This window comes from Papilio machaon, chromosome 4 (genome assembly GCF_912999745.1).
Source record: "Papilio machaon chromosome 4, ilPapMach1.1, whole genome shotgun sequence".
Taxonomy (NCBI): Eukaryota; Metazoa; Arthropoda; class Insecta; order Lepidoptera; family Papilionidae; genus Papilio; species Papilio machaon.
In genome coordinates, this window is record NC_059989.1 from 1,055,678 (window position 1) to 1,071,404 (window position 15,727).

Genomic DNA, 15,727 nt, shown 5'->3' on the forward strand with positions numbered 1-15,727 from the left:
CTGAATTTTACACAACTCGTTTAAAAATACATATAATTATGTACATCATTAATACATAATTAGAATAAGTAAAATTAATTTTGCTGCACCAAACTTTAGCTGCAAGAATTGTAACTCCAAATAGTTTCAATAAAAAATACACACATTTAAAACAGTTTTAAATTTCCATATGTAATACCCAGAGCTGGGCATTAACTCGTTAATCCGTTAATCGTTAATTAACGAAGTTAACATTTTGCTTAACGGATTAACTTTTAAGTTAACTTCAAAAAGTGTTAACGCTTTTGTTAACTTCCGTTAAACTCAACTTCCGTTAATAAAAGTCCGTTAATCGTTAAATTAGAAACTTGTAGACGTGCTGTCATTTTGTTTAAATTACGCGCCACGCCACGCTCGTAAGTTCAACTTTGTTGGGCGACTCGAATGGTGAACGAACGAGTTGATAATTTTTGAGCAACTGTATTAAAACACTTTACTCGTGCTTTTTCTTTAGCTTTTCCAAACTCGTGCGTTCTCTTTCCCAACTGTCAAAATAATGTCTAAGAAAAAACCAACCACTAAGTTTTTACAAAAAAAAAAATCATTGATGTTTTTATGCTTCATGCAAATATTTCTAAAAAGAAGGATTTAATTATTTTATTCAATGAATTAGGTTAGGTTTCATTTTATTTCATCTCATTAAATTTCATTTTCATATCATATCAATAAAAATAATCTACTGAAGACTTGGCCGTTTTGGCAGAGTTCCCTTTGCCTACCCAGAATGGATGAAGAAGGCGCCATTTTTCAAACATTTTAGTTAGTTGAGTTTATTGTGTTTTTATTATTCTATTAAATTGCTTCATTTTTTCGCAACTGTATTAAAAATAGTTGTTATTACATGTAGTGCGGAACTGTCATTACAACTTGTTCCAACTGTCAACCCTCACCTTCGGCTGCGCCTCGGCTCGGTTAGACATTTTTCGAACACTTTGCAATGACAGGCTTTTTGCACTCGTAATGAAATATACTATAATGCATTCATACTTGTCTCTAATACTAATGTGTTATAGAATGTATAGTCAAATTACTATTTTAAACAAGTGTCGCCACAATAAGTATGAAATTAGTATGTAGTATAATTTTGGTATGGTTAACTGTTAACGATTAACTTTAACTTGCGTTAAATTTTCGAGAATTGAACGCTTTAACGATTAACGAAGTTAATTTTTTTATTAACGAATTAACGATTAACGAAGTTAACTTTTCGATTAACTGTGCCCACCTGTGGTAATACCGTTAAAACTATTTAATGTACATACATTGATATATACCTTTCCAGTTAATAACTACATGAAAAAACCTCTATTCCACTAGCCGTGCAACTTTCATAATCACGTTAGCAGTGAAAATGGTACATATAATGAGCATTGTAAGTCACGTGGTTAACCGCGCTAGTGAAAAAGGGTCTTAATACCATTATATATTGAACACAAAACATTTTCTTATTGCTTTTTTAATTTTATATATTTAATAGATTATAATCATTTAAATTTTTTTATAAATAGGGATAAAATCTATAGTAGATAAAGTACATGAGATTTTTAAATTACATTTAATAGTTTTAGTAATTTCTCTTTCGCGGGTTTAAAAATTTAATAAATGTGATAACATTAATATAAACGTAAACTATCAATAAATATGAAACCACAAGTGCCTTTATTAAAAAAAAAACATGTGACAGTATTTGTAATTTGAGCATCATTTAAATTGTATTGAAAAGCGCGGGAATATTGCAGTGAGGCGGCGTCACCAAACTTTTTTTTACACGATAGATTCGTTTGTACACAGTCACATATTGTGATATGTATATAACCAATTTTAATATGGCTTAAAAAATAAATCTTATGTACTGAGGTATTTATGTGTTTGGTTGTAATATTTGGTTCAGTATTATCTATATAGAATCAAGCACCAAACAAAGAAACATGAAAAACTGTATTGGAATTCGATTGTTGTAAAAACTAAACAACGATGCGCTTATTTTAATGAAGGAAAATCATGTAAAAATAATTAATTTTATAGATCTAACCAACACCTTCATTATAATACTATTAGATGCATTAATACACATTTCCTATCTAAATCACAACAAAATTCTGTAGAAAATTAATTAAAATTTTATTTTCCGGCGAACCATCACATCTGCATTAGTAACTGACGTAAAAATGAACGTGACGTAAATGCAAAAATGTCTTATTTCGTTCTCGCACTTGCGGATAGCTTTGTCTTGCTAACTATGATATTTGCGCGGGTGCCAATTTAATTTTTTTCTGAATAAATTTTCGACTTTACCATGGATTTCTAAGACCAAAATCTCTTTACAAATCATATCACCATACCTCTTATTATCTTTGCAAAAACAGAGATAACAACGGTGAATCCACGAAAGAATCGAGAAGTCGAAAAAAAAATAAAGCTTTGGTGAATAGATACAAATCTAGAACAGCTAGTAAAAATCTAGTCTTGTAAAAGACAATTATAAAAATAGGAATAAGAACTATATACATATTTTAGGCCACAAATACACACAATATTTATACATAAATATATTCGATAAATCATTTTGAAAGTTATACATAAGCAAGAAATAGATTCTATCCTCTTTAAAATTAAAACAGATTTATTACAAGAAATATTTTTTTCATATTATTATTTACAAATATAATACAAGTTTAGAAATATTAAAAATAAAAAAACTCAAGCAACATACAAGATAAATAAAAAAAAAATTAAGTCAAAAAAAGATAGATTTTATGTTATATACATATAATTAGATAATATATATATCATAAAGTAAAATATTCAGTATTTATTTTTATATTTCAAACTGCTTTGATTTTAGTGTCAGAAATAATTAATACTGTTATGACAAAGTAAATATTATTTTTCGATAAGAAAAAGGTTTTATTGTTATTTCTATCACAACTTATTTTATAAATAATAAAGTAAACAATAATCTTTACGAACAAAAATAAAACTCCACAATGGCACAAGCCGGTCTAAAATTTATACATAAATAGGCAAAATTACATGCACCTATCTAGTCACACTCAGTCGTAGTATTATATATAGCAAAAATCTATTGGCCAACTGCACAATATGAAAGACAAAGTGTCCCAATTGGGTTTACATAGAATATAAAACATGCACATTAAACAATTAAAAAAAAACAAACATTAAAATCTGTAAAATATAAAAATAACTTAACCTTCTTGAAATGCACTTGATTGTTAAAATAATAATTAAAAATTAAACCCACCAGTGTATTAAATTATTAAACAGTGCAATTAAAATAACAAATTATGAGCACTGACTATTTGTTGTATTTAAAAATTACCACTTAAACATTATTTTCTTTTATGGCAACACAGTTTGTCACTTCGGTAAGTTTGAGGCACTCTACTTCATGACTTTTGCTGTCATTTGATGTTATACTGTCAGGTGTAACGTCACAATGGTTCTCGTGAACATTATTGGTGTGAGAAAGGTCTAGGATGTGGTTCGGCAACGTGTACTGATGCATCCAAAGCTGTTTCTCCTCTACTTCTTTACTTACTACTACAAATAGTTCCTTCTCTTTGCACTCCAACTGTTCTTTTAAATATGCAATCAGATCTGTGCTCTGGAAAATTTAGACATTATAATAAAATATGATTTTTTTTATTCATGAAGGGGAACAAAATAATTTTCATCTTGAAAATTTAAATCTTGAACCACAGTCATCAGATTTGTACTGTATAAAGATCAAAGTATGTATTAAGAGTAAAACATAATTTTATGCTAAGTTTGGAAACCAAATAAATAAAAATTAATATAATTTAATGAAACAATTACTACTGTGAATAATTTAAGATATTGTAATAAAAATTAACTAAAGAGAAAGAAAATTAGAAATTTATATAGTTATATATACATACCCTTCCAATCAAAGTGGGTGTGTCTAGTTTAGAATCTAGATTATAGAAATTGCCCTGGATCTGTCTGATTGTGATCCAGTGACGTCGACGGAGAGGTAGCATTACAAACCCTAGCTTGTAGTCTGATGGTACATTCAGTATGAACCCACAAATATTTGACAAATCCAGACATCCTGGATCTCTGTTAACAGTTAGATTATTAAAAAATAACAACTACTTAGAAAATATAATTTTTAGATTAGATATAAAACTCTGTCTTTGATGTATTTTACAACTGGCAATAAAAAAAAATGATCTCTGAATTGTTAAAATCTAAATTTTGAAATAAGTTAACTTACTTTCTCTTATCAAACCAGACAGCTTCACAACCTTTTTTCTGCAGTGCAGCCATTATGACATTAATATCATAATTCCCCAGACCCAGCATTGATCTGTGAGGATTGATCCAAACATTTGGTGATAGTCTGCTGCATATTGAATCCAATTCAGACTTGGAAAATGTGTTGCGCATCTAAATAGATAATAATAGTTTAATTAGTTACACTTATTTAAACGCATAAAGCTAATTAAGGTATAAAATAAATACTTGCTTATCTTAGGGTTGAAATATCTCAAATATTTAATCAGATTACTTTTGGTTATATTTGTCTACAGTTAAATTATTATATTTCGTATTAGACAAATCATGTATCTATATAATATTAAAATAAGTAGGAAGAGCTTAAATAAATGATAAAAATCGTCAGCAACATCTTCATCAAAAAATGTAAACAAACCAGACTAATATATTTTTAACGATTTCGATTCACTAATAACGTTTATAAAATCATAATTAGAGCCACAAACAAACCCACCTGAAATAAATTATTAAGCGCATGCAAGGCGCATAGCTCTTTAACCTGCTTTTCGTGATAAATCGGCGTTTTAGAATTCATCTCTTCTATTTTATACTAACACGATATTGTAACACAAAACCTCATTGTAATCTACTCTACAATATATTGCTACACATACTATTGTATACTTTAATATGAGACATTAGTTTAATTCAGTGCAATATAATTATTTTGTGTATTATAAATCATAAACTTGACAATTTTAAGAATTTGACATTTACCCTTTGACATATTCATTTTAGGCGCAGCACAGATGATGAATCTTTTCTATTTAGTATTTAGCGTGTAGATTAAACGAATCGGTTCACAATAGGCTCCTGAAAAACCATAAAAAGCAAAATTTTACTTTTAGATATCAATTTAGAGAAATTAACGAATTGGATTTGCCATAATTGTATCGATCAAATGTTTTCCATCGCTGAATTATTTACAATTAATCATCTCCATTCTCCAGATTGATCTATTTTCCGTCATCTCAGTCGTCACCTTCCTAATCATGTCACCTTTCACGCAATCCATCCTTCTATTTCTACACCTACCCTTCCCGGTGTCCCATGTTCATAAACAAAGTTCAAATATAAAATATTCTGCGTGAAAACAAGTAAGAATTGTTATCAAATATCTTATCAATTGACATTGACAAGTGAAGTTTGATTTGCTTAACCCGGGAAAAGTTTATTTTAATTCTATTAAAATTAAATAAAACTACTTAATTGTTAACACAAAAAATCATTACAAGCAAAAAAAATGTATAATTCTCAGGGAAAAAATGATTCAGATCCTATACCCGAAGAGAAGAGCATTAAATGTGATGGTAATGATTTTAACACGCAACTAGCAATTTATCAACAATCCCTAAAAACGTAAGTATTCGTAAAAACTGTTTTTTTTTAATGAATCATAAATAGATCTTTTTATTTCTCATACTATTACAGCTCTTCAAATCTAGCATCTAAAATTATTCTCGATACAGTATGGGAAACAAAACAAGACTGCTTTAGTGATGAAAGAATGAACAAAATTTTAAACAGTGCTCAAAGTCTGATACAATATCCTGTAGCACAAAATACTAGAACATGGAGAAGCTCACTAAGGTATTAAAGACATGCATGAATATCAGCATGCATTTAATTTACTAGCTTTTACCCGCGACTCCGTCCGCGCGGAATAAAAAATAGAAAACGGGGTAAAAATCCTATGTCCTTTTCCTGGTTCTAAGCTACCTGCCCACCAATTTTCAGTCAAATCGATTCAGCCGTTCTTGAGTTATAAATAGTGTAACTAACACAACTTTCTTTTATATATATAGATAGATTTGGTTATTGTAAGTTATATCTCAAACATATTGCTGTTTTAATAAGTATGCTTGTTAAAGAATTTCTTGCCATCAATTTTAATTTATAACTTTTTAGCAAGATTACAGATCCTGTTAAGATGTTTGAAAAATCAATATATCAATGTGAAAAATGCTCCACATCACAAAACTATCATGGTTTTGAAAAATTTATTAGAAATGAATGCAAATGTGAAATATGTTTACTTGAAGATAGTAATTGTAAACCTGAATTAGATACAAATAGACCTACAAATAACATTGAACAAAATACAAGAGAGAAAAGCAGTAGTAATAAACAAAAAAATATTGTAAAGTCAAATATGCCTTCAAAACCAGCCATCAATAAACCTAATATATCACACTATAATGCTTTCATAAACAATACAGGAGATTTAAAGACTGATATTAACACTAAGACAAATTGGGAGTATGGTACAAATGAAAATATCCGTCCTCAAAATGATTTAGATAAAGAAGAAGAGGAAAATAAAGCTCATAAAAGCAATGTTGCGAAAATAACTTTTAAAACTGCTAGAGAAACATTTCTTGCTTCAAATCCTAGCGCTAAAAGAGTACTTGGTGTATCCAGGAAGACTCAAGGCAAATTTATTTCACCTATGATAAGTGCTCAGTAAGTAAAACAGATTTAGCAAGCGTAGTAACAGAAGCGTACAAAAATAATTGTATAGTTGAATACAATGGAAATGTGAAATTAACAATCATATCTAAACAATTTTACCTTAATAAGGCTGTAACTACAGACTTATTAAAAATAGACATGTTTTTGTATTATCAATTTAAATGTTTAAAATATTCTGTAATAAATTCATAGACATATGATATTGTCACTCAGTAAAATATGTAATTTGTTACATTTGTTAAAAAAAGATCATCATCATCAGTTCACTATACGTCCCCAACGAGGGGCTCGGAGCCTACCCCATGTTTGGGGTGGCTAGGCCATAGTCAAGCACGCTGGCCCAGTGCGGGTTGGTTGACTTCACACATATCTTTGAATTTCTTCTCAGATATGTGGAGGTTGCATCACGATGTTTTCTTTCACCGTAAGAACGTCGGATAAATGTACATATGTAAATCGAGAGTCGAAAAACACATTGGTACATGGCGGGATTCGAACCCAGGACCTGCAGATTGCAAGTCAAGTACTTTAGCCACCGACGCTCTATAAAATACGCGCTATAAAAAAAGATAGCAATATGTATTTTTGCAAGTGTTACATCAGTGGAAACTCGTTGTTAAACTTCAAACAAACAAGCTAATTATTTTCAGAGAGAAACAAGAGAAGAGTGAAGCAATTGCGAGTGATGACAGACTAAAACATATTGATAGTAAAATGGTTGAACTGATTGAAAGTGAAATCATTGACAAGGGAACTCCAGTTGGTGAGTGATTGTCAATAAATATAAAACCTTCATTTAATCATTAATTTTAATGTTTAAGCACCTGTAGAAAGTCAGTTGTGAAAACATGGAACATTAAGACACTATAAGAAATAGGCACCTGCGGTGAATTATTAGCAATTTTACAATGACCATTCTTGCCATCTTACTAATACTATAAATGCGAATGTTTAGATGGATGGATGTTTGTTACAAGTTATTACCAGCACGACTGCGTAGATTTCGATGAAATTTGTTATAGATGTAGATCACAGTCTGGAAGAACACATAGGCTACTAATTAAGTTTTTTTAATTCCGCACGAACAGTTGCGGGCAACAGCTACATACAACGATAAAACTTTGTCTTGTTGTTTGTCAATACAGAATTAACTGTTGTTACTCTTATATTTCAGCATGGGAGGACATAGCCGGTCTCGAGCTGGCCAAGTCTGTGATCCAGGAGGCGGTGGTATGGCCGCTGCTGCGCCCTGACATATTCACAGGCCTGCGACGTCCGCCCAAAGGCATTCTGCTGTTTGGACCCCCGGGCACTGGGAAGACCCTTATCGGTAAAAATACAGTTTGTACCTGGATAACATAGACTTCGTGAGACCGCGATATTTCTTTTTCTTATAGAGGTTTCTCTCTAGCCAGAGTTTCTCACTTCAGGTCTGTTGAGATCGGACGATGACTCTCGCTTATAAAGGTTCGGTTGTTGTTCCTTAACTGTCTTTGTATCTTATCTGTTACTTCAAATCATGGTTACATTTTCAAGCCGAGAGGGCTGCAAATTTCTTTTTTATGTGATCTTTAATTGAGAAAGCTATATGATATGTATGTGTTAAACAAATTCTAACTTTATAATTATCTGTTTAGGCAAGTGTATAGCAGCTCAGTGCCGTGCAACGTTCTTCAGTATCTCAGCATCCTCTCTGACGTCCAAGTGGCTCGGTGACGGTGAGAAGATGGTGCGAGCGCTCTTCGCTGTGGCCGCCTGTCATCAGCCTGCAGTGAGTGCTATATACATTCATATCATAGATCTAAACCCATTTTTGTTTTGAACTGAAAGTATTCAGTTAGACTATAAATATTAAAATTACTCTTAATATGTCCAATGTTTGAAGGAAAAATAATTAATTGCAGGTGATATTTATAGACGAGATAGACTCGCTGTTGACTCAACGGTGTGACAGCGAGCATGAAGCCACCAGGAGGATAAAGACTGAATTCCTTGTACAATTCGATGGAGCCGCCACTGGTATTTATTATAAACAGGCCATTAATTACTTTAATCTTCAAATTTCTTTTCATTGTGTCATTTGTGCAGGTGAAGACGACCGCCTACTCGTGGTGGGAGCAACCAACAGGCCGCAGGAGCTGGACGAGGCGGCGCGACGTCGCCTAGTCAAGCGCCTCTACATACCCCTGCCTGATGCTAATGTTAGTCAAATCATTGTCACATAGCCGTGTCACTCTTATTATAACCCGATCATCAATTAATTGCCTTACTTTTTCGGTCATATTGCCTATTGGTCAAATTGACCATTTGTAACTAATAAGCTTATGGTAGATTTTCACCCTAGGCACGTGAGCAGATTATAACCAATCTTTTAAGTACCGAGAACAACAACCTGACGCGCCAGGACATGGCCGAGATCGCGGTGCTTACTGACGGATACTCGGGGGCGGATATGAAGTCACTTTGCTCCGAGGCAGCTATGGGACCCATCAGATCTGTTCCCCTTTCACAGATCATTAACATAGATAGAGATAAGGTAGGATTATATAAACATACAGAAAATATATTTTGGCATGATCAACTGTGACATACAATCTTCTATATTGACAATATTAACAAGGTATTTTTCTAGGTGCGTCCTGTAAGTGTTCAAGATTTTAAGAACGCTCTGCAGCGTGTTCGGCCCAGTGTATCGCAGGACGATCTCGGACAATATATAAAGTGGAACAATACATACGGTCAAGGCTTCTAAACGCCTTATTTCTCTGTTGATTTCAGTGACGTAATAAATAAAAATAATTCTGCTCTTTGTTTTGTGTTAATCTATGAAAAATTCAAATTGACATTGACAGATAATAAAATCTGTCAACGATGTGCAAATAAAATAAAAAGAGCGGGCAAATGTTTTTAATTAATTTTTGTTATTAAATACCTAATAAATATGATATTTAATTAAAAAACCTTTTTATTTATATTTGTGAACTAAATATATAACTTAATCATGAATCAAGAAAATAGAATAGTGACTTTAATTGATATGGATTGTTTTTACTGCCAAGTTGAAGAAAAGCTGAATCCAGAGTTAAAAGGGAAACCCGTAGCTGTTGTACAATACAATCCTTGGAAAGGGGGCGGGTAAATATTATTTGACATAATAGTGTAAGTCAAACTTCACAGTTTTATTTTAAAGTAATTCCAAAAAAGTTAAGTTATGCGTCATATTCAAATAACTTGGAATATTGCACAATATTTTTTTTTTTTGACTTGGTCTCAACAATAATAATGTAATTCATTAAATTCAATAGTGTATTTATTTCTACCCATTAGTATAATTTCAATAATTAATAACAATATAACTAACTGGTTTGAGCAGGATTATTGCAGTTAATTATGTAGCAAGAGCTATGGGTGTAAGCCGACACTTGAGAGGGGATGAAGCTAAAGAGAAGTGCCCTGACATCCAGCTACCCAATGTCCCATGTATACGAGGCAAAGCTGATCTTACCAAGTATGTACTATTTCCATATAGATACCTGAAATTGACAACTATGATAATATTTTACTGTCTATCCTACATTTTAAAGTTAGCTTCATAAATAAAATAAAAATCACTGTGAAGCTTCATTTCACTTTATCACTTTTTAACAGCATCAAAACATTGAATGTATTTTGTTTAGATATAGGGAAGCTGGAAAGGAGGTGGCCCGAGTCCTGCAACGGTTCACACCACTATTTGAAAGAGCTTCCATTGATGAAGCATATTTGGACATCACAATTCCTGTAAATCATTTTTATTTATACCCATATCCTAAAGTTTTGTAAAGGTATTTATTTCTCTGTAGAATAAGGTCATGTTTTTTTTATTGCTTTTTCTCACACAAACTAAACAAAATACAACAATCCTTTTTTTTATCATATATATACTTAATACAACATCTACATTGCTATGTTCATATCCAATTTAATTTTCTTAGGTTCAACAAAGACTGCAAACATTGAATGTAAACACATTAAAAACAGCAATGGTGCCCAATACATTTGTTCTGGGATATGACAGTATTGAAGACTTCATAGCGGAGGTTCAAGGCTGTAGCAGTGATAATATTGATTTTGACTATGAACAAGCAAAGCAGCTGTTAGTGGGAGCTACTATAGTGAGCGAGATCAGAGCTGCTGTGTTTAATGAAACTGGTAATTTGATTGAATTTAACTTTAAAACTCTCATATTCTAATGATAAAAGCAGCTGCCAACTTTTTCTTTCAAATGGAAACCAAGATTGCAACATTTTTGTACTAGTATTTTGATGATGGCAGCATTTGGAATAAGTCTAGGTCGACAATTTATACCATACTAGCTTTTACCCGCGACTCCGTCCGCGCGGAATAAAAAATAGAAAACGGTGTAAAAATTATCCTATGTCTGTTTCCTGGTTCTAAGCTACCTGCCCACCAATTTTCAGTCAAATCGATTCAGGCGTTCTTGAGTTATAAATAGTATAACTAACACAACTTTCTTTTATATATATAAGATATAGTAAAGGTTATTGTGTCTTACAGGTTATGAATGTTCAGCTGGGATCGCTCACAACAAGATAATGGCCAAACTTGTTTGTGGTATGAATAAACCAAACAAACAAACTGTCTTGCCCAAACATTGCATTGATATACTTTTTGAGTGAGTATCCATGCTTCTAGGACTTTCTGATTTGCTTTATTTTAGTATTAAAAAATACATGTATTTTTAGGTCATTACCTGTAAAGAAAGTAAAAAGTTTAGGTGGTAAATTTGGATACAATGTTTGTGGAACATTAAAAATCAGCAAAATGGGAGAACTGCAAAAATTCAGTAAAGCAGAGCTCCAGAACAAGTTTGACGAGAAAAATGGGTAATTTCGGTTTAAGAAATCTTTATTTCCTTAATAACAATTAAAATTCACTTACTTAAGAAATTAATGGTCTATGTTACATTAGTATTGCAAGTGTAGTGTTTTTTTTTTATACAATGCAGTTAGTGACAAAACTTATACACAAACAAGTTGAAACATTGTTGAGTTAATTATGGCAATTAATGTAGAAAATGTGAGACGTTAAAATATAATTACTTATTAGATTATTTTTCCAGCTTATGGCTTTACAACATTGCTCGTGGTATAGACCTAGAACCTGTCCAAACCAGATTCAACCCTAAAAGCATTGGCTGTTGCAAGCAGTTCCGAGGCAAAACTGCCCTTACGGACTTACAGAGTATTAAGAAATGGTTCAAGGAACTCAGTGATGAAATAGAAGAAAGGTTGGAACAAGATGCATTGGAGACAAATAGAACTCCGCGACAGATGGTTGTGAGTTTCTCGCAGCAAGTGAATGGGCGCGACATCAGCAGTTCACGGTCTTATAATTTTTTGGCTGATGATGATCTGTGTGCAGAACTTTTCTGTCAAAAAGCACTTGAGTTGCTTTTAGATAGCACCGAAGGAGTCAAGCCTAAAGGTAAGATGTAATAAAGGATAGTAATTGTGTTAAGTTTGAAAACTAGACTACATGAATATGACCTTACATTACAATGTTTCAACTTTTTTGTTTACAGAAGGAGAACCAAATAGACAGTTAAAAGCACCAATAAAATTCTTAGGTATAAGTGTAGGGAAGTTTGAAGATCATTCAGATAGTAAAAAAATAAAAAAGATTAAGGACTACTTTTCCTTTGCATCTTCAGTAAAAGAGGTTCCAAATGAAAATAAAGAAACAAGATCTACGAAAATTTTTGAGGAAAAGATTGTTAAGAAAAATGAAGGGAAAGAACAGATTTTCCAAAAATTCTTTAAAAGTAATTTAGTCAGCACTTCAAATACATCAATAGATACAAAAGATAACATAATAATAGAACAAAAAGATGAAAATGTTTTACAATCATCTCTAGATAAGCAAGAATCATTCTTTGCCAAGTTCCTTAACAGTGAGCAAAAAAATAATACTTCAGGAAAAGCTAGTAGGATAGATGAAATCAGAACCCCTTCGCCTAATTGTAATATAAACTGTGGAGAAGCTAGTAATGACACTGATTATTCCGGATCAACTATAGATATGGAAATAAATAAAAGTATATCCTTATTCGAAGATGACCCTTTAGACATAGACCGCGTTAGCAGTATGCGACAATTACTTAATAAATCTAATCTTACAGAAGAAATATATAATGATACTAATCCTTCAAGTGATAACAAAGTAGAAAATAGCGAACCTAAAAATTTAGAATCATTCAAATGTCCGGATTGTGGTAAAATTATAGATATTAATGTGATAGATACACACGCCGATTATCATCTAGCTCTTAAACTAAGAGAAGAAGAAAGAGAGCTTAGACGTAAAGAAGTCGTAGAGAAAAATAAAGATAAGAAAATAGTTTCAGATAAAAATTATGCAAAAGCTACTCCTGTTAGAGAGACGAGTAAAATAAAGCCCATACCAGACCAAGCTAAAAAGATTGAAGGAGTGTCAATAGCTAGTTATTTTATGAAAATTGATGATAATTCACCAACTGAGACATGCGCTGAATGTGGTAAAAAGTTGCCAATGGACAAATTTGGAGAACATTTAGACTTCCACGCAGCTCAAAAACTGAGTAGAGAGCTAAACAATAAAATAGTTAAAAGTAATAATGTTGAGAATAGCGCAAAGAGAAAAAGGAATTCAGGGTCTCCAGTGAAAAAGCCTAAAGTACAATGCAAACCTATTGATCTTTTTTTTAGGTAATGAAATACAAAATATTTAACAGCAAGTGTAAAATAGAATTTATATTTGTTATTTATAAATTATGTTTAATAACAATAAAATATGTGAAATTTAAATCTTACTTTTATTTACTCCAAAAATACATCACTGGGACAAACAAATAAAGTATTAAATCTATTTTTAAAATTCTTGTAGACCACTAGTTTTTTTTATTTATTTAATCGAATTCGTATCATTTATACAAGAAGATAGTTGAATGAAAAGCAAATTGTTAGAAATAAGGTTTTATTGTTGTAAAACATTTACACGGCGTATATTTCATTCTGGACCTTGCGCCACGAGTCGAGCGGGCCGTGCTCGGGGCGGTACTTCACGTTGCAGCCGTCATTGGCGAGGCGGCCATCATCGCGCAGCTGCTCGAACTCCTCACGCTCGTACTTTGTGAAGCCCCATTTCTTCGACACATAGATCTATAGAAACAATTTCATTTAAGCTTAATAATAAATAATGAAAACAAAAACTTAATTAGGCCATACTTATTTATTATATTGGATCTAGTTATCTAAAGTGAAATTCCATCAATCAGATGAAATTTTTTATTTGTCATGTTCATTATCATACTTGTCAAAATTATAAGAAGATGACTTGCATTTAAGTGTTCAATTTTATTTAATACCACATGTTCAAAGTTCATAAGAATCTTCCTAATTTTACAATTTATGTTATACAACACCTTCTGGCGACCAGGGAACTTGAACTTGGCACGACGCAGAGCCTCGATGACCTGCGCCTTCCAGCGGTCACTAGAGCGCACCGACATGATGGGCTGTCCAATGCGCACACGCGCTACTGTACCTTGCGGCTTTCCGAAAGCACCACGCATCCCAGTCTGGAGCCTGGAAAAAACAGTTAATATGTCTGAAATATTGCCACATTATTATTTTAATAACTAAGTAGAATACAAATTCTAATAATTAAGAATTGGGTTATTTTATTTTCATTCAAAATTCTTCTTGTTATATTGTAGTTTCATAGCTTTTAAAAACAGCCACAAGCATTTAATCTAGTAAAAAAAATCATAAAAAATATGTCATCATCCTGACTATTAATTTTTGTCATTTTAAAGTTTAACAAACATGCTTATTTAGTAAAGGAACTAGGACACAATATATGAAAGAATAACTGATGAACCAACAACACTATAATAATAAACATATAATTTTATATCCACTAATAGAACTCACATAACTTCATTTCTGTATCATTGTTAAGAAAAGGCTAATTATTAATTGACTTATTTCGGGATTTCGGTTTCTAGTAAATATATATATTTTTCTATTTAAGTAATCCAACAAGTGAAAACATTGTCACATTTGAAGTACTGTATAGCTATAGATCTGATTTTAAGGTGGATAAACTCAAATATGTTGCACAACATTTTAATTGTACATGGCATTTTTCACTTCTCAACCGTAATTCCATTCTACTACTGGCATTATTCTTGGTTATTGTTTTATGTAATATTTAGTACATACCTATCAGCTCCAGCGCACGATAACATTTTATTGATGCGGATAACATGGAATGGATGCAGCCTCATACGAATGTGGAACTGATCCTTGCCGCAGTTCTTGACAAGGTACTTGTTGCAGCAAATGCGACCAGCTTCGAGCGCCTCCGAACTTAGCTGTTCATACTCGTCGGACACCAAGTGCACGCACAGAGGGAAGTCATCGACCGCAGCTCTCTTTTTGCCCAAGTCGAAAATACGAATCTTTGGGTCGGGTACACCACGACAGAACCGTGATTTTGGGTACGGTTTGTTTTTACAGTACCGATAGCTGAAATTTAAATATAAACATGAGTATTATAAAACAATACATATGAGAAAACTATCAAGAAACAAGAAATAGCATGAAAGAAACAAATTACCATCTTGCTGGTCGGCGCCCCATTGTGATCTGAAATACACGAAAAAATATAATCAATAATGAATAAACTTTGTCCACTTAAATTCACACTAAGAAATACCACACACTTTAATGGATTATAGTAGATTTTAAAGAAATATTATTTTTACCTTCACAAAGTGACACCGTTTCCTTGTAAAAGAAAGATGACAAGAATGACAATTGACCACCAAAGAGTAGTGCTTGTTTCAAAATCA

The 15,727-nt window shown here is 32.1% G+C and overlaps 4 protein-coding genes across 5 annotated transcripts; 2 read left to right on the plus strand and 2 right to left on the minus strand.

The window, feature by feature from the left end:
* Window positions 1-3,367: 3,367 nt before the first annotated feature.
* LOC106718485 (josephin-1) lies at window positions 3,368-5,061 on the minus strand. Its single transcript, XM_014512574.2, has 4 exons — window positions 4,814-5,061; window positions 4,298-4,470; window positions 3,960-4,140; window positions 3,368-3,664 (listed from the first exon to the last, which is right to left on the minus strand). Exons 1-4 carry the CDS (start codon window positions 4,892-4,894, stop codon window positions 3,383-3,385), a joined length of 717 nt encoding a protein of 238 aa, XP_014368060.2. The 5' UTR covers window positions 4,895-5,061; the 3' UTR covers window positions 3,368-3,382.
* A 478-nt stretch (window positions 5,062-5,539) lies between these two features.
* On the plus strand, window positions 5,540-9,612 carry LOC106718407 (fidgetin-like protein 1). The gene is made up of 10 exons (XM_045686723.1): window positions 5,540-5,718; window positions 5,791-5,949; window positions 6,268-6,822; window positions 7,482-7,594; window positions 8,006-8,161; window positions 8,469-8,602; window positions 8,736-8,850; window positions 8,920-9,032; window positions 9,176-9,367; window positions 9,464-9,612. The coding sequence occupies exons 1-10, from the start codon at window positions 5,603-5,605 to the stop codon at window positions 9,581-9,583; spliced, it is 1,773 nt and encodes a 590-aa protein (XP_045542679.1). The 5' UTR covers window positions 5,540-5,602; the 3' UTR covers window positions 9,584-9,612.
* Window positions 9,613-9,773: 161 nt separating this feature from the next.
* On the plus strand, window positions 9,774-13,601 carry LOC106718429 (DNApol-eta). Of its 2 annotated transcripts, none has more exons than XM_014512505.2 (8): window positions 9,774-9,966; window positions 10,205-10,339; window positions 10,509-10,611; window positions 10,806-11,022; window positions 11,389-11,506; window positions 11,577-11,717; window positions 11,954-12,318; window positions 12,416-13,601. In XM_014512505.2, the coding sequence occupies exons 1-8, from the start codon at window positions 9,833-9,835 to the stop codon at window positions 13,579-13,581; spliced, it is 2,379 nt and encodes a 792-aa protein (XP_014367991.2). In that variant the 5' UTR covers window positions 9,774-9,832; the 3' UTR covers window positions 13,582-13,601. The 2 variants fall into 2 exon arrangements, with proteins under 2 accessions (XP_014367991.2, XP_014367993.2); XM_014512507.2 differs by having other exon boundaries at window positions 9,935-9,990.
* Window positions 13,602-13,828: 227 nt separating this feature from the next.
* On the minus strand, window positions 13,829-15,712 carry LOC106718437 (60S ribosomal protein L10). Its single transcript, XM_014512515.2, has 5 exons — window positions 15,641-15,712; window positions 15,493-15,521; window positions 15,096-15,401; window positions 14,294-14,456; window positions 13,829-14,030 (listed from the first exon to the last, which is right to left on the minus strand). The coding sequence occupies exons 2-5, from the start codon at window positions 15,513-15,515 to the stop codon at window positions 13,863-13,865; spliced, it is 660 nt and encodes a 219-aa protein (XP_014368001.1). The 5' UTR covers window positions 15,516-15,521; window positions 15,641-15,712; the 3' UTR covers window positions 13,829-13,862.
* Window positions 15,713-15,727: the final 15 nt, after the last annotated feature.

Coding starts and splice junctions, on each gene's coding strand:
- LOC106718437 (XM_014512515.2), bottom strand. CDS start 15,515: ATGGGGCGCCGACCAGCAAGATG. Junction 15,402..15,492: donor GGGCGCCGACCAGCAAGATG/GTAATTTGTTTC, acceptor TTTAAATTTCAG/CTATCGGTACTGTAAAAACA. Junction 14,457..15,095: donor TCGTGCGCTGGAGCTGATAG/GTATGTACTAAA, acceptor TGTTTTTTCCAG/GCTCCAGACTGGGATGCGTG.
- LOC106718407 (XM_045686723.1), top strand. CDS start 5,603: ATGTATAATTCTCAGGGAAAAAATGATTCAGATCCTATACCCGAAGAG. Junction 5,950..6,267: donor ACATGGAGAAGCTCACTAAG/GTATTAAAGACA, acceptor ATAACTTTTTAG/CAAGATTACAGATCCTGTTA. Junction 8,162..8,468: donor CACTGGGAAGACCCTTATCG/GTAAAAATACAG, acceptor TTATCTGTTTAG/GCAAGTGTATAGCAGCTCAG.
- LOC106718485 (XM_014512574.2), bottom strand. CDS start 4,894: ATGAATTCTAAAACGCCGATTTATCACGAAAAGCAGGTTAAAGAGCTA. Junction 4,141..4,297: donor GTCTGGTTTGATAAGAGAAA/GTAAGTTAACTT, acceptor AACTGTTAACAG/AGATCCAGGATGTCTGGATT. Junction 3,665..3,959: donor CACCCACTTTGATTGGAAGG/GTATGTATATAT, acceptor TAAATTTTCCAG/AGCACAGATCTGATTGCATA.
- LOC106718429 (XM_014512505.2), top strand. CDS start 9,833: ATGAATCAAGAAAATAGAATAGTGACTTTAATTGATATGGATTGTTTT. Junction 9,967..10,204: donor AATCCTTGGAAAGGGGGCGG/GTAAATATTATT, acceptor TGGTTTGAGCAG/GATTATTGCAGTTAATTATG. Junction 10,612..10,805: donor ATTTGGACATCACAATTCCT/GTAAATCATTTT, acceptor TAATTTTCTTAG/GTTCAACAAAGACTGCAAAC.